Raw genomic sequence first — 18,099 nt, 5'->3', positions numbered from 1 at the left:
ATAAGACAGTAGTTCTCAGTCTGCAGCCAACAGAAAACAAAGAGAATGGAATTTCTCATTTATGCTATATCTTAGGGAAGTGAAAAGAGGATGGAATAATTGTAACCAAGATAGATACACAAGTCATAACCTTCTTAGCATAACTGTGCCTGTTTCTAGAAAATTAGAATGTCAGTGAGCTAAAGGTAATTTGTTCAGGATGCCAACAGAATGATAAGTCTATTTGATTTTTTTTCTCTCTCATTAGGTAGTTTCAGTAAGACTGAAAAGTGAATGTAGGTGGTCAGAAGAGCCTTGTGCCACTCTGCAGGTACACCTCCACCCATCTCTTCCCCAGCAATAATTCAATCTTCAATTCGATTTTGAGGCAGAGATGCTTGGTAGGGCTGTGATGACATTTCAGAGATTTTAAAGCGTTCTTTTCTGATTGTTCACGAAGAAGAAAATGTGTATGATGTGTAATGGTTAGTGCTGTTTAATTGATTTTCATGTAAAATTCCTCCATTATAGATAGGCTTTGTGCTGTCCAAATTTGTTGGGTATTTTTAAGATAAACATTTATCTTTTGAGAAGTAGAATTGATTTAGAAGTCATAAGGTAGGATTACAACATGTGAGATGATTGACATGCCCTGTTCAGTGGGCAGATCCCCTGTGGCTGTGTTTTTGTTTTCAGAGCAAAAATGCTGTACAGTCTTTCATCCATAATGTTCATCGAGAGCTTGAACTTCTACCATTTGTACTCATGTGAAACCCACATTGAAGCCCCATGGGTATTTGCCTGCAAGAAGAGTGGAGGGCTTGGTTGTCTGCACTGGAAAAAGCAGTGTCTTTATTATTTCAGTCAGTTCATTGTATTCCGAGCCCAAAAGTGTGATAGGCAGTTTGCAGAATAAGTAAAGAAGAAATGGCTCTTCCTCAGCAGAAATGTAATTTCTAAGTGAAACACAGTGCAATCACAGTAAGAATAGCAAACTGAAGAGAAGAGACAAGGCATGGTAATTGCAGTTTGGTATTATAGTAAAAATATTTTGAGATACATGTGTTTTAATGGTCACTGTTGACATGACTGAAGCTCCTCTTTGTTTCCTTGTGTGCTGTTGTCACTGTCTGTCCATTCGTAGCTGTCAGCTGTCTTTTCCCTCATCCTCTTGGACTCTTTGGTGCAGCGACTTTATAAGGTATTCTCTGCAAAGAGGTCTGGCCTTCGGTAAGACCCTTAGGCCCTGTAAAAAAAAAAAAGGTATTAAAAATGATCCATTGGTCTTCCTTGGTACACCTTAAAGCATTTTTAGGAGGAGATGACAGCACGACCTAGTGACAGATGATACTGATAAGGTGAAACTAGTCAGTGATTTTCTTTTGCATTTACAAGCCAAGACAGCCCCCAGACCTTGGCATGTAACCACACAGTTTCAAGAGAGGGGCAGCCAGGACTGGGAGAACACAAATTTAGGGACTACTTAAAGAAGTGGCATGCATTCAGATCCCTGGGACTAAGTACACCCAAAGGTGCTGTATCTAAAATCTGTGAGAAATTATTGCAATTGAAGGAGGACCTTGACAACTGGAAAAGACTAGTAGTGCGTTCGTTTCTAAGAAGGGCAAGATGGAGGACTTGGAGAACTATAGGCTCGTCTGCCTCATATCAGGCCTTAGAAAGAACATGGAGCATGTCCTCGTGGACTCCATTCCCAAACAGGCAGAGGACAAGAAAGTAATTTGGAACACTTAGCATGGATTTACCAAGGACAAACCATAGTTCACCAGCCTGATGTCCTTCTGTGTCAACTGACTGGCTATATGAGGAAAGGAGAAACCATGGCTGTACTTCACCTTGAGTTTAGTAAAGCTTTAGGCACCATCAGCCCTAGCATTCTCATGTGGGAGCTGAGGAGGTCTGGGTGGCTGAGCAGCCCTATTGGGCAGGCTGAAAACTGGCCATACTTTTGGGCTCAGGGCCTAATAATACTTGGTGGCTTCATGCCCAGCAGCAGCCGGCACTGAGCAGACCTGAGCCAAGGAGTCAGTATTGGGGCTGGTAGTGCTCAGTATCTTCATCCATGACCCAGATGATAAGGCACTGCTCAAATTTGTAGATGATCCTCAGCTGAGAGGAGAGGGGGCTTGGCTGATGCAGTGAACAGCAGAGCTTTGCTCCAGGGACCTTGATGAACCTGAGGACTGAGGTAACAGGAGCCCTGTGGAGTCACCAGAAGTGAGAAATTCTGTCCTTGGATTAGGACCTGCTGGTGCAGCATCCCACCAGGCTGGCGAGCAGTGGCCTGAGTAGTCCAGCTGAAAAGGACCTGTAGGTTACAGAGGACCCAACCCATCATGAATAGGGTAGGCAGCTGTCTAACCTAAGTGAGGTAGGAGGAAGGCAGGCAGCACAGAGAGACATTATTTATTCTGGACCGCTTGGTGGTGGTGAGGCCACACCTGGGCTGCTGTGTCCAGCCTTGGATCCCCTTCCCAGGTCAAGGGGGATGTGGGGAAACCGGCCGGGCCCAGTGGGGGCTGCCCGTGTGTGCAGGGGCCCACAGGACATGCCCCTGCGGGGAGGTGGAGGGAGCTGGGCTTGCTTAGGCCGGGGAGGGGTGCCTGGGAGGTGGGCTAGTCGTGGCCTGCCACCCCCACTGGGGAGATACAGAGGCGGCAGAGACAAAAAGTTCTCAGCCGTAGCGGGCAATACAATAGGTGGTGGTGACAGTTCGCTGTTTGGGGGGCCCAGGCTGGGCTTTAGTGAAGACTTTCACCAGGATGGGGGTGCAGCACTGGAACAGGTTATCCAGAGAGGCTGTCAAATCTCCATGCCTGGAGGCTTTGGAGACTTGGCTGGACAAAGCTGCAGCTGCCCTCATCTAAGTGTTGGTGACAGTGCTGCTTGGAGCAGGATGTTAGATGGAGACCAGTGGAGGGGCCTTCCAGTTCATGTGGTTCAGTGATTCCATTTTAAAAGCGACAGCAGTGGGCAGGCCATTTCCTTCCTTGGGCTGGAAGAGCTTCTCGAGGGCCAGAACCGAGACCAGATAGCTGGAGTCCAGTCTATTGAGATCTGATCTCAACAGGACATGTACCTTCATCTCAGCCTTCCTCTTTCCTTCACCTGTGCCAATATCTCTAGAATAGAAAGGAGAATCTGCAGGATTTTTTTCACAAACAAGACAGATTTAGGGGGTAGAGTTCTAATTAAAGAGCTAACTGCAAGAAGCAGATGAAACCAGCTTTTTCAAATGAATGTTGCCATCGTAAATAATGCTGTTGGCACTTGAGCAGTTCAAACTGCTAATTCTGTGTGATGCCTGATTTTACTGTATTAAGGTAGCAAGCCCCTCACTTTTGTGCTATCTTTTCCAATTTGAAAAATGAATTTTCAGATTCCTAAGGCTTAATCAGTTAATGTTTGTGCAATGTTTTGAATTTATAAAATGCTATCTAAATGTGAAGTTTAACTGTTGTTGGGGAACATTTTTTGTAAGTGATCTGGAATGGCCAGGGAGAAGTCGTTATGTGTAAGCTCCTGGACTCCTGTTCTCTTTTATTGATTGGCATGTCATTTTTCAGAATGTCTGTCAACGCTCAGAGAAGCTTTAACCCGTTGTCAGACCTGGGGGAAGGGGTGGTTGTCCCCTCACTTGTCTGCTTCTTGACAAGTGGTGTGTGGGCGAAACTTGCTTTTTTCCTATACCTGAAGGTCAAGTGGGTTTTTTGAATCAGCAGAAGGAAAACCATCAGCCAGCGCAGTTTTCACAGGAGAGAAGAGTGGTCCTCAAAAGGTTTCTTTCATCTGCATTTTTTTCCATCTTATAACTGGTATGCCAAGGCATTCTTCTCCCTTTTCATCCCTGCAACGATGACTTAGGAAAGCACAGAAAATATAAGGAAGCTCTGGAGCAAAAAGATGAGTGGAAAAGGGTCTGCCAGACAAAACTGGTATGCAGAATTGATAGTGCAGAGCTGGTCACTGAGTCACTGAAAGGCAGATTTGGGATGGAAGCAGCATGGAGACTAGAGGTGGAAGAAGGATGTGCAGGGATATGGCTACAGTTGCTTTATGCTATCAGACATTCAACAGGCCCTGGCTAGGATCATCACCTTTTCCAATACTTTTGGGGGAGAGTTGGCCAACTAATTCTCTCCTGGTATTGTGTGCATGGATGTACATGTATGTATGTAGCCGAGAGGCTGACAAGGACAGATTAAAATGTGTAAGACATTAAAATACACCATCTCCTCAAGATTTATCTTATTTATGTTATCTGTGGACCAATTTCACGATTCTCTGATGGCCTGAGTTATGATTCTTGTGCACTTAGAGGCTGTCATGTCAGCTTTATGTGATGAGTTTAATCCTGGCACAGATTGAAAAAGGAGGACGACTACACCAAATAGATTTAATTATGTGCCTTCTCTTGTGTCTTTTCTAATTCTTCAGGGGAATAATTCATAGTGCTTGCTACTTGTCTCATGTGGTCTCTGACATTACTGAACTGTGAGTTGTTGCAATACCCATTCTGTTGCAGGCTTGTTTCTATTCAGGTAGTTGTGCATCAGCTTATTGTCAAACTTCTTAATTTTTAAGCTTCTAGCCTCTTGAGTGTAGTCAAATAAGCACACTCCAGAGCGAAGTGGCAGCTAGAGGCACAGCATAAGGCTTCCTTTCACACCTTCCCCTTAACTACTGTGCACACTGTGAAGCACTGAACATGCCTTCTGCCTCTCTGTTTTTAATGACAGAACCAGCTTCCTCTTATCTTTCCCTTTAGGTCTGTCTTGCTCATGATGACAGAAAATTCTCCCATCTTTTAGCCTCAGAACAGAGATCTCAAAAGTAACTTGCCATTTCCCTCTGTCAGCAGCGAAAGAGAAGATGCGTATTAGTTAATCAGCTGTCCGAGGGTGAATTACTTAAACACTCTTCTGTTGTTCTCCAGGAAAGATTTTAATTTCAACATTGAAATTTAAGTTTTTAATTAACTAACTACTTTTTTTCAGTTTGGTGCTTTTCAGCTGGAAGCAAACACTGCTGAGATATTTAGGAACTGGGCTGTAACAGCATCTGGCTTTAGTTCCCACTACTGAAGGCAATACCTGGAGCTTTTGATTGTTTGGTTTTCTTTTTCTTCTTACTTGTGACTTTTCCCTTTTGAAAAACCGGATGTAAAATGCGTGTGAGAAAAACATCTTTTATTGTTGTCAATCTAAAGTAAGTAGTGTGACGGGATTTAGCTTTCCATATGGATATGCTAGGGATTATTGAAATTTAAACTAACAAATAGTAATAAATAGTATTCCTTTGGACTTCAGCGCACGCACTGTGCCTCAGTTTAGGGAAGCAACAGGGGAAACCTGTAAAAGAGCTGTGTGAAGGTCACTGCCAGGAGGCTGCTCCCTCTGCGTAAAGCTTCAGGGTTGCCTCTAACGGAGTAGGTAAATTAATAAGGAAAATTTCCGGGACTGGAGTGTGAGAAAAGGGAGGACTCCTGTCTTTCCTAACTTGGAGTTATGTTTCTGTAGCACTGCTGCAGTTCCCAAGGATCACAGTGAATATTGGTTGTTTGAGAGAGGTTTTGTATGAGTGAAGTCTTTGAATTTAAGAGAAATCATTTGGAGCAAATCAAATTTGCCTGTTGACTTTATTTTGCTTTGATGGAATATTTGTCTTCACTTTATATTCAGGAAATGAAAAATACTTGAATAGGAGGCAATTTTAAAGACCTTTGGCTTGGAGATCTCTGCTCTGATACCGATCTTGGCCACATGCTGTTTGCAGTTGTTTAATGACTGCCTTAACTTGTCCATTTGTGAAATGTATTACATGCCTACAAGAGTTAGTATGAATTCATTAGCGTTTCTGAATTGCTCTTGCATCATCTAAAGAAACGTGCTCACATACCTGCTAGGTATTAGAAGTGAAATCCTGGTTCTATTTAAGCTAATAGCAAGAACTCTGATCGACTTCAAAAGAGGTAAGATATCATCCAATTACCATAATTAGATTGTTAAGAATTTTCCAGCTCCAAATTTTGTAATAATTCAAAGGCCGTTACCTTCATGAATTTTAAGTCAGATGCAGTATAGCATGTTGCAAATCTTCTGGTGCTTATGCAGTCACATTGCACTCAGCACTGGAGACTATTCACATTCTTAGTGTTCAGCACATTTCAGAGCCTTGATGAGGCAATTAGAAAATCCGTATAAATAAGCCTAGAAAAAGTATAACGGTATTTTTTCTTAATGTTGTCACTCAGCTAGTGCCCAGTTCATCCATGACTTTTATCAACTGCTGAGCTCCTGCTATGAGAGTTTTCCTTAAATAGTTAATTTGGAAATTAAGTGTAAATTGACGAATCCAAAGACCAGCTCTGTGGGATGTTTTGTGAGACTAGTGGAAACGTTCTCTCCAGTCAGCATCTCCAAAGACCATAAAACTTGATTTAAGTTTTTTTTTTCTACTGTACAGTCCCCATCAGACATTGACTGTTAATAGTTTTTACAGCTCTAATTTAATCTGCTAGAGTATTGAACTTGTATGTGAAAGGTAATAAAATCCTTTTAGTGGGAAGATGGAGTTTATGTTCAGAACAACAATCTATCAGTTTTGCAAAGGATTGCTAAATTACTGCTTTATAACTGTGATCAGATTAAGTCAGCCTAGATGTGTTTTGAGACTTACTTTTCAAGGAAGTCAAAATAACAAAAATATGGTCTTTAGCTATTAGGGAAGAAATCTGCTTGAATTGGCATGGGGACACTTTAATTTGTATCAGGTATATGGACGTCTGTGTGTATTATTGGCTTGGGTGTGATGCTAAATACTTTCAAATAATGTGAACTTACCTAGTCATGGAATCTAATGCATGCCTCTTCTGTAACTGATTTTTATGTCCCATTTCCCTCTTTGATGTTATGCCTTTAGGATTAATTTGACTGTGTGATATCAATAACATCTCATGCTGAAAATCCTAGACCTCAGGTGCAAGTTGAGGAGTTGCCTCCATGTGTTTGTCTCAGAAGAGCTGGTTGCTGCTTTCTGCAGTGAACATGTTCCTGGAGAACCTTAATTTCCGTTGTAAATTCTCAGGCTGACATCTTTTTGGGCTGCAGCTATCTTTCCTAGACCACTGCCTCAGAAAGGTCAGAGGTTGCAATAGGGTGCACTGACCTTGCTGAGCATCATGGGGTTGTTTAGCAGAAGAACCTGACCTGACTCTGTACTGCATTTACCCTGAGACTGAGTAGGAAGGATTTGGGGTGTAAGCTGTTGGCAGGGTGCAGTCAGATCTGTTGGGTAGCTATCAGATGACTGGCTTTTAAAGGAGCTAGCAATAGGATACTAAGTCTGCCCAGTTCCTAGGGCCAAGTGATGGCTCTGTCTTTTGAACATCTCAGGGTTGCCTCAGCATTCGTTGGCACAAATTTCAGATTTTTGTGTGTCTGTATCAGGCAAGAATATTAGGCCAGGAATGGGCTTCATTGCTAGTGTGGTTTAGAGTTGAAGCCTTACCAGTCCGTATCCCTTCATTTGCAAACGTTTTTGGACAGGTGCTTTGTTCATAACGTATCTGTACATGCACAGTACATCAGCATTGGTTTTCTTGTTTACAAATATCTCTGTTACCCCATTAGTCCTGAACGGTGCAACTCAGAGCTGTCTTCATCATCTCAAAAACATCTTGCTGCTAAGATGATAAGCCACCCTTCCCTTTTTGTGACATGAATGTAAAAATGTTGTAAACAAGCTTCTAAAGGATCAACAGCAATGTTTAATGCAGGATATATTAATTTGTCTTGTAATATTCCTTTTATGTCAACTGCAGCAATTCCCTGTGCTTAAGCATAAATATCTTTTCATGTATGTTTGTCTGGTGACAGCAAGTTGCCAGAGATGTTATCAGACACAATGCAGGAAGATGAGTAAAACTGTTGCATTATGACTGCAGGTATTAAAAAGTAGGGAAAAATATGATTAAAAGCTGAGCATTATTGGTAGGTTTCTCTCACGGTGTTTAGAGGGGATGTGGAAAATAAAGTATTTGCATTTAGAGCAGCTTCTGAAGCACCCCAGAGCAGTATTAGCTAGTAGGGTTTCTGTCGCATAGCATGAACACAGGTGTATTTGGTGGAAAATGCTGAATGATGTTCCCTCTGCAGCCACGCGGCTCTGCGTGATGATGATAAATGAGCTCAGGACCCAGGAAGTGCTAAGTGTCTGGATCTGTGGCTGTATATCTAGTTACAACATGATTATTTTAACTGCATCTCTTTAATATCAGCATTGCGCTGTGCAGCCAAAGTCCAATTTAAAACCTGTAGTGGAAGCCTCCTGAAATGACTGATTGGTGAGCATCTTTCTGAAAAGTGAATAGACCTTTCAGACTCCTGAACATGATGCTAGCAGCATGTACTGTGAAGGGGCCTTTTATCTCTGCTTATATCCCTTGATACCTAAATAGCAGCAGAAGTTTGTTTGAAGCTAGAGTGCTTTTTCTAGCTATTCACCCAGGAAGATCCCAAGAGCCCTATTAGAGCTGCCAGCTAATAGGAGAAAATAAGTGCGAGGAAATTATAGCTGAAACCTTAGTCTTACAGGTCCACACAATGATCTTGGTTAGAGCATGCCACATGGATTCCCTCCCACCAGAGGGAAATACAAGTGAGCACGTAGCTTCTAATTTTGCCCAGAAAGTCCATTGGTGTGAAACAGAATATTCTTTCCCTTGGTGTGGATGGGGAATTGATCTTCATGTGATCTTTTAACTTTAAGTAGTGATCTCTAATCTGATCCTGGACATTGTGGTCATAGTGATCCCGTGGGAGGTCATGAAACAGTGACAAGCAGTGACTGAGAGATTGTGCCTTAGAGGGAAGGGAGAAATATAAGGATTTGTATTTGAAGTGTATAATTTCTCACTTCAGACATGTTAAGTACTTCTTTGTGGGTGTTGTAGGTGTTGTGGTTTAACCCCAGTTGGCAACCAAGCCCCACACAGCCACTCGCTCACTCTCCCCCAGTGGGGTGGGGGAGAGGGTCAGAAGGGAAAAAGTGGGAAGAAAAGTCATGGGTTGAGATAAAGACAGTTTAATAGGTAAAGCAAAAGCCCCGCACGCAAGCAAAGCAAAGCAAGGACTGCGTTCACCACTCCCCGTGGGCAGGCAGGCGCTCAGCCATCCCCAGGGGAGCGGGGCTCCAGCACACGTTAATGGCTACTTGGGAAGGCAAACGCCATCACTCTGAACATCCCCCCTTCCTTCTTCCCCCAGCTTTGTATGCTGGGCATGATGCCATATGCTGTGGGACATCCCTTTGGTCAGTGGGGGTCAGCTGTCCCGGCTGTGTCCCCTCCCAACATCTTGTGCCCCCCAGGTGACTCGCTGGTGGGGTGGTGTGTGGAGCAGAAAAGGCCTTGGCACTGTGCAAGCACTGCTCACCCATAACTAAAACATCCCTGAATTACCAACACCGTTTTCCTCACAAATCCAAAACGTAGCCCCATACCAGGTAATGTGAAGAAAATTAACTCTGTCCCAGCCAAAACCAACACGGTGGAGTTTGACACCATTGATTTAAGTAGCGTAAGTCCAGTCAGCTTTAATGAAAGAGGATTTGGGCCTTTGATAATGGGTTGTTGTCTTTGTGTATTTGTGAATATGTATGCAGCTGACTGACAGATGTGTCATGTATGCTCTGGAGACAGCAAATTCATGAAATTGGGTTTGTTTGAATTGGTGTTTTGAGTCTATTGCTTATGTGGAAGAGAGTATGTGTGACGTTAATGTACACTATATGTGTCAGGCCCGGTTACTATAGGAACTCATCTGTCTGCTCTGGAATAAGCAGATCTAACTTGTAGTGCGTGAACAAGAATCTTCAAATTCTGCTGTCTAACAAAGCCTCTTCACGTTCTGTGTGGTTTCATAGCAAGTACTCCTCATTTCAATTTTGGAAACCATTCCAATAATGCTGGAGCCAAATGTGGCTCTGAGAGTTCTTTCCTTAGCGCTTATGGACTAGACAATAAAAAACTTAGTGCTTATGGACTGACAGTAAAAGCAAAACCAAAACACCGCAGCAGGCAGGGAAGTCACCCACAAGATGGTTGAGCTTTCAAAAGTAAGAATAAATAAAGTTACATTTATTCTCTCCTTTTTTAAAATAAAATTTTTAAAAATATTTTTTTTAAAAAATAAAATAAGGTAATGTGTCATAGCTCTAGCATCAGCCCAGGTAGGCGATCTCGCCACAAGTATGCACTAGGAGGGATTTTCTGACAAGACTGTGTACGGGTGGTGAGGCCAGCACTGTGTGACAGCCGTGTCCTTCAGTGATGTTCTAGGTACCGCTCCACAGCAGCACAGCGTGGGGCTGTTCCCCCTAGCATCCTGGGAGAGCTGGCAGGGTAGCCCTCACTATGGCAAAACTGTATTCCTTTTAGCACTGTAATTTGGTAGGTGGAACTGGCCTTATGATGAGTAATAAGCCACAATTGCAAAATGTGAGCCCTGTAAATAGAAAAAAATATATATATAAATAGAAAAGCCAAAACAAAGGAGGTTAAGTGACTCTCACAAATTGGCTGTGGCAGCTAGCCTTGTCTCCTACTAAACAGCACCAATGTTTCAAGCCTGGCCCCCAGTCAGGGCATAAGAGGGACTATTCTTGGAAGCTCTTTTTATTTAGAACCATTGCAAGAAAAGAAGGAATGAGAACTGCCTTTGCTTTGTTTGTTATTTGTAAAATCTGACTCCCTGTTGCATGGCAGTAAGATGAGCAAACGGCTCTTGCACCTGGCAAGTTACCATCAGCTATTATTGCAATGCTTAGTGTCTTTCTGCCACCAGCAGAAGTCTCGTTGCTCCCTTTCATGTCACAGATTTCAGTGTTCTTATGGGGATGGTACAATTAAAGCCACAAGATTTAGTGCTCTAATTCTCTTTTGTTTGCAACAAAAGGGAGAGACAGAGAAAGATGATACATGTGGCTGGGGTTTTGTTTTTATTTTGCTGACCAGCAAAAGTACTGTGTATATATAACTGTGACAATAACAGAGTTTGTTTAAACTCATCAAACCATTCCATTAGTAACCGGATTAAAGGCCATTATTTCACATAAAGGAATCTTGTTATTAAAAAAAAAAATATGCTGCAACTGCATTTTACTTCTCTCAGTTTACAAACCTTGACATCTGAGCAGGCTGTACCTTATGTATTTCTGCATGTTTCTTTCAGTACAAATGTTTTCTAGCTTTAGATGTCGTTAATGTGACACCTGTGTCAAGAACGCTGCTTTTGACAAACATGGCAAAAATGCTGTTTATGATAAATGTGTGTATGGGAGGGGAAACGTGGTGGTTGGCAGGAATCCAGGTTTCATTTTTAGCCCTCCCGTTATTAACCTGTGTGTGACCTGAGATAAATTGCCAGATCAGACTTTTTCAAAGTGAACATCTGTGAGCACGAGTGCAATTCCCTTCTTTGAAACTGCCACCTGACAGTGCTCTTGACCCACGGTTCAGTGGAGAGAAATGGGAACAACCAAAGGACAATTCACCAGATCCATTTTAGGATGAGCTTAGAGTGGCCAGTTTGCATCTTGTGGTCCATAGCTTAGATACCGAGGTGAAGGTGAGCAGGATTCAGTTTCTGGCCCCTCTACAGGATTTCTTAGACACCCTGGATCTCAGCTGAGCCATCTCAGTGATGTAGATCATTCTTCTGATGGTTCAACCTTGGTATTTTCAAAGCTGAAGCTGCTGCTTCTGCTAAAATTCATATACACTTAGGAAGAGGTTTAAATTACAGCCCTGTTGAGCCTTAGTTTCTCACCCTGTGAAATTAAACTGTTAATCAGAACTGCATGTTTTAATAGATGGGCTTTATTAATGGGTGCTTCAGGAAATGAAATCTTGTTGTCTTGATTATCTGACCAGTCTTGCTAGAATCTGTGGAATGTCACAATTCTTTTGCTTCAAGGGTTGGTCCCTTTCATTTACCTAACTGCACCTTTCATTTACCAGCTACACACCCCAGTGTGCTTGCACTGTGGGCAAATTGGTAAATTAGTCAGCTGCCAAAAGGGAGTAATTTAACTTGTCTGAAATGAGCAACAGTGTGATGAAAATACATTACCTCTGTCCCACTGGATAAGCCTCAGATTGTATTGAAATAGAATTAGGCCAAGGGAGTCAATGTATTGGATAATGATGAAATGTTTAATGTGGATTAGCTGCATATAAAATTAATACATTAGAATGAAATACTAAAGAAATAAAATTGTCAGGCCTTTATCCTGCTCTAATGACTTAAAAATGCTGCACTCTTCTGTTTATAGAAGAGCAAAAGTAAAGCTATTGAATTTTTGTTCTTTATTTGGATGAGAGAAATAGATACAAAATATTATTAAAAAAGAAATAGTGTGTGTATATATATCATCAGAGCTGTCAAATCAGGATCCCACTGAACCAAGGCCATAATGTTTGAGTCTGAACCATACTTGAGAGGTTACAGAGATGGGAATGAAGTCCAGGAAGACTAGGTACATGAAAGCAAAATTCTAAACCTAAAACTCCTTAATCACCTGCCTGGACTTAAATTTCAAATGGTTGATTGAGTTTTATTGTTACTGTTTGTTATTTTTCCCTGCCCTTAATGTTTGTGGCTTTTTTTTGTTTTATGCCTTTTCTTCTGGGAGTTAAATCTAAATGTAGTCTTTGTTTTGGACCTGCCCAAGGTGAGTTGAAATATTGCCTGCCTGGGAAGACCTTAATGGGTTTAATACAAAATGGGCAAACTTTCCAAACTAGTTGGTAAAGATGATCTTTGACGACTGGGAGTTATGGAAGGGCTGCAGCATAAAAATTGTGAGTGTTCATCAGCACTCGGTGAGGCCTTTTGGTTTGTTTGGTTTTGGGTTCTTTTTGTTCCTAAAGCTTTCTTGTTGTCTCTGTTCTAGGTTCATTTCTGTTTCTCAATGCATCAGAGAGACCAAGCCCCATCATCCTGAGCCCTTGGCTGAGAAGCAGCAGTGACCAATGCGTAGTTCAAGTGGCTGTTTATAAATTTTACCAGCAGAGCGGAGAATATATTGCTCGTGTCCTTCCCATTGACGAAAGCAGCAGTGAAATCTTAGCAGCAGAGAGTCCAGGGAAACATGGGTAAGTCTCATCCCCTCATTTGACTCACAGCTTGGGTTGAGAAGAATCAAAACAGTGTGTAGCAATACAGCCACAACATGCATGCTGCACATCGGACAACACACCGAGTAGATGTGTGTCTTGCATGGGTCTAAATTATTGTAGAAACTGGAGATAGGTGGTTATTATACAAAACATCAGCAAACTACTAGATCCGTGTAACAGTGAGTCTCTAAGTCAACATCATCTTTACTCTCAGCGCTTGCAAGAACAGACATAATGTGGATACTCATCCAAAGTTTAAAGCTTTTCTGTCTAATTTGCTCTGTCTGGTTTCTTTTTACTGCTTCTTTACCCAAGTATACTATTGGGCTTAGAATATCTACTGACTCTTTGCAGTTTCATGTGTCTGCAACATTTTAAGTTTTGTCTTGGATTTGTGTTTTGTTTTTTTTTTTAAATGCTGTCTCTTGCCAATAAAGCAGTTCAGAGCTACTGCCAGAGGAGGAAAGCTTTTGATCTTTCAAGGGTGCAACTGTTTGAAATGTTTTATCCTCTTTGTGCAATTAGTCTTAATTGTTGATGATGTCTTAATTTGTCAGACTTCCTGTGCATTCTTGTAAATTTTGGTTAGCAGCAAAACAGCAGGAGCTGAATGCAGTAAATATCTCTAAATGCTATAGTAGTGGAGTAACTTAGAACTGAATTTGGATGTATGTGAAGCTAATGTTCTGCTTGTTAAGTATACTGATTTTTTTTATTCTTACTTTTTACTTCTGCTGTGAAATGTGTGTTAAGAAGCATAATTTTTACTAAGCATCTCAAATGTTCTTTGTTTTGATGTGATAGATTAGAGAGTTTCTAATAGCAAGTCCTGCTGGCTTGTGCTTGTAACAAGATGCGATTATCTGATTACTGTCTACAGCAAATTCAGTATTTTCCAGTAGCAAAAGGAGAATGTGCAATAAAAAACCTTACAGGAGATAACCTAACTCATAGAAACAGTTTGAATAGTTGTAATTCTCGTATAACACATGGCCTATAAAAGTGAGGAGGAGAGCTTGTGTGCAGATCTAGATCATACTTAGTTCCAGCAACATCATCCAAATTGTAAATTACTGTTGATGTCTGGGGAAAGGTAATTAGGGGAGCTGCAGCAGCTGTCTTCTTCCTTAGGTCTTTGCAAATGCTGTGCTCTATGTCACAGCTAATAAACATGCTTTGTGCGAAGTGCCTTCTGCATTGGCAATGTCAGCGTTCCTTGGCACTTGCAGAGAACACTGCTGTGTGCAAAATGCTTTGCTGTGCGGCATGGAGGAACTCAAGCTTGGATTTCTGGGCAGGCAGAACTCACCAGGAGCACAGGGCAAGTGCCAAATGTAAGGAGCCTTGAAGGGAAGGGAAAGATCACTTTAACTACCATAACAAATGAGTACCTTTGCCATCTGCTGGAGGTAATATGGACTACTCAGCTGTGCATTGCAGATGGAGATTGTCACCACAGTAAAGGGGGTCTGTGCTTTTGAAGAGGATGGTTTTGCTTATAGCTTGCCTGTCCCATACGCTGGCAGGAAGTGTAGCTTGCTCCCCAACAACATTTCTGTGGCACGTAGGGCAGTAAGGATGTGCCTGTGGCTTTCATGGTTTGGTATGGCTGACTCCTTGGTACCCTGTGTGCTATACAGCTTCACAGTTAGAGTAACTGGCTGGCTCATTTTCCCCCCTCTGGTCTTGTCTCTTCACTGTAAGAGGCAGTAGCTCTTCCCCCAGCTCAGCAATGCAGAAAGGCTCTGATATTGTGCCCACATAAATGTCACACAGGGATAGTTCAGTGTCTACCCACAGACTGCAGCCGCAGATGATAGGGTAGCGGTTTCTTATAATTGGCCCTGAACCTTCATTCCAGAATTTGAGTGTTCCTGTGCCCTGTTGGGAGTGATAATATTTGACTATCCCAGCTCTGATAACAAAACATGCAAATCTCACTTTTGTAAAATTTTTTTTTCTTTAGATAGGAATCAAGAGTAGCTGATCGGAAGTCAAGAATAATTCAATAAAGCTCTTAAATGAACTGGCAACCCTGCAGTGGAAATCTTTTCTGTTTAATATTTTATTTTCTCTTGGAAATTACAAAGAATTGTACTGTTTTGGAACAAATTCTTTGATCATGCTATAACCAAATTATTTCTAAAATGTTATATGGGTTTTAGCTCTGGGTGCATGGTAATGAATTCCTCAGTGATGAGCATGTGCTAGAAATAAAAACACTTTAAAGTTTCACAGGTGACACTTTGACTCTATGCACTTTACATACTGCAAACAAGAGGTGTAAAGTGTGCATAGTTGTATGTGCAGTAGTGAGTCCATGCCATTGCTTAAAATCAAACTCATAGGAGGAAATGTTTTATTGAAACAAATGCACCTGAAGTGTGGTAAAGCAATGAATTAATTTCAGGGTGGATTTTCTCATATCTTGGACAATGCACAGTGTCACTATCTTTTTACCCTTCTTTTTTTTTTTTTTTTCTTTTTGTCTTTTTAAAGTGCGTAACACATATATTAATATCTTACAAGGTCTTCACAGTTCACCTACGTTTACAAGGGAAAAAAGTAGATGCTGTCAGGTATTGCTATTTCATCCAGGGTGAAACCAGGCAAGCAAAGATTTCAGTTGACAGCACTTGGAGCTGATTTTAAGTTGAATATATGTAAAGCTATGACATTTTATTAGGTAGAAGCAGCATGGCACCAAATATTTGTTTGTTACCAGGGTTCAACTGTGTTGTCTTTGTGTGCAAAATACCAGGCGTAATTTTGATGGATACTCGACATGCATAAAGACTCAAAGGCAGAACTAGTGATGTTCTGTTTGCTCCTCTGGTCTCATTTGCCCTAGAAAAAAGTACCCCAAGCCTGTGGAGTAGAGTTGTACCAATTTCATAGTGATGCATAGTCATTACAGAAATTGTTGTGTGGAAGACACACATTTGTTTTATTTCCTTACTTGACATATTTTACTGCAGCGGATCTATTGCACATAGGAAAGCTAGCTAATGTAAGATGCATTAAATAGCAGTAGGATAGGGCAGATGGAGCAGATACCAGGAAGAATATGCCAGAAGTGATAGCTGTGAATGGTTCCTGAGTGATGAAACACTGGAGGCTGGCAAAGGGATGCTTGTTTTTTATTATACAGAAACTTTGCCAAATGCAGTAATAACTTTTCTACATACTATTTGCAACAATGCTTACCGTTCAGAAGATAATTATGTCCTTGTTTATCAGTTCAACAGAATTGTATGCTTTTTTTTTTAAGAGCAGAAGGATCTTGCTCTGTGTTTAATCTATGGCCTTTGGAACACCTTTGGTTAGACCTTCTCTAAGCAATCAATAAGACTCCTCTAGAGAGACAACCCATTACTGTATTCTGTTAGAATTAGATTTGTTGCATGATAGAATTTCTAGATGATCTGACTTTGTGGATGTGTTATTGGCATGGTTAATCTCTTCTGGCATCTCTTGCAATTCTGTTGTGTTATACAAGCACCTGCAAATGATACAGAGAGAGCATCAGTGCAATGCTATTGATCCTTTGTAATGGCAGAAGAGTTGTTATAATTCCTGCCATGGAGCACAGCACTTTCTGATTTATCCCGAATGCCCCTAGATGTGGGTACTGTCTCTCGCAGTTTTTCTGCTCCTGTGGTGCTCTGTACAATCCTTTCTTGTTGCTATTTAATCAACTTCCTTTTTTCTGTTACTGGAGGTGAGGAGACAGCAAGTACATTTAGGGAGCATATTGGTTATTTAGCAAAGCAGAGTTATTGCCGCAATTTGAATGTTGACTTCTGGGTGTTTTCAGACTGTCACTGTGGCCACTGATTTCATTTCACCTCTTATTTGTTTTGCCATCTGTTAAATTTATAATGATAAAGCTCATAAGAGTCTAAATCTGCTTAGTAACGTGGGGAAAACAAAACGAAACTTGTCAACAAGGTCTGAGTTTGTAATAGAGGATTGACTTTTGTTTCTTTTGAGCTGTGTATTTCAGAGAAGTTAGAGTTGGGAAAGGACAAAAATAGCAGTGTTCATTTTAATTACCATTATCGTTTTACATCTCTACCTGCACTATTAATGGTAAATTGCAGTATTATATGCTTTATATCAAACCAAACTTTTTTATAAACCCATAGCAAATGACAACATAACTTCAGTTTGGTCTTTCATTGTAGACCTTCCTCATCACTAATTCCACTAGCATCTTCTTGCCCCCCAAAATAATGTAGCAAGTGGATCTTAATAGTGTTCACATGACTGAAGGTAATTGAGGCCTCCCTGAAGATATGAGGCAGGAAAGATCCTCAGATCAGCTACTTCAGCAGGAATACCAGGATGCCAGCCTTGTTCAGGTGTGGATTCAAAAGATAAGACTAGAACTACTGGACTGAGTTCACTTCTGACACCTATCCCACGTTTCCTGCATGAGCTGGGCACACTGCCTCTTTGTCATGTTGCTGCTTTTTCTCTATAGAAAAGGGCAGGGTGGTTTTGCTGAGATATTTTTGTGTGTCTTTCTAGATTGTAACTGCTTTATGTTAGCGGCACTCTGTCTCTTTCTGCAAATCCTCATGGTGCTTTAGAGGCAAAGGGAGGTTGAGGCTGTTGCACTGACAGATCAACATGATCTGTTCTGTCACCCCACGCTTAGGTGGTGTGGGCAGTAGAATCCCTGAAAAGAGTTGTTGGAACTGAACTAATACATCTTTTGACTTATGCATACCTATACAAACCACGCAAAATTACTTGGCAGGGCATATGTGATTTTTGAGCTGTTGAGTAGGACCTCTATAGACTATTCTAGAGCCTTAACCAAACTTGAGATTCACCTGAAGACTTTTGTGTAAATATGTGAAGTAAAAGGTGTCTCTTAAATAAAACCTGAGATCTGAACATGCATGCATGAG

At 41.4% G+C, this 18,099-nt stretch overlaps 1 protein-coding gene across 1 annotated transcript in view; it reads left to right on the top strand.

Moving 5' to 3' along the window:
* ALK (ALK receptor tyrosine kinase) overlaps nt 1-18,099 on the top strand; it is a 281,236-nt gene that overhangs the window by 101,021 nt on the left and 162,116 nt on the right. The window contains exon 4 of the mRNA XM_056357022.1: nt 12,955-13,156. Within this exon, the coding sequence (XP_056212997.1) occupies nt 12,955-13,156 (202 nt within the window). The remainder of the gene's footprint in view (nt 1-12,954; nt 13,157-18,099) is intronic.

Source organism: Falco biarmicus, chromosome 12 (assembly GCF_023638135.1).
Source record: "Falco biarmicus isolate bFalBia1 chromosome 12, bFalBia1.pri, whole genome shotgun sequence".
NCBI lineage: Eukaryota > Metazoa > Chordata > Aves > Falconiformes > Falconidae > Falco > Falco biarmicus.
The sequence above is the reverse complement of the archived record's forward strand: the minus strand, read 5'-3'. Positions and strand labels throughout refer to the sequence as shown.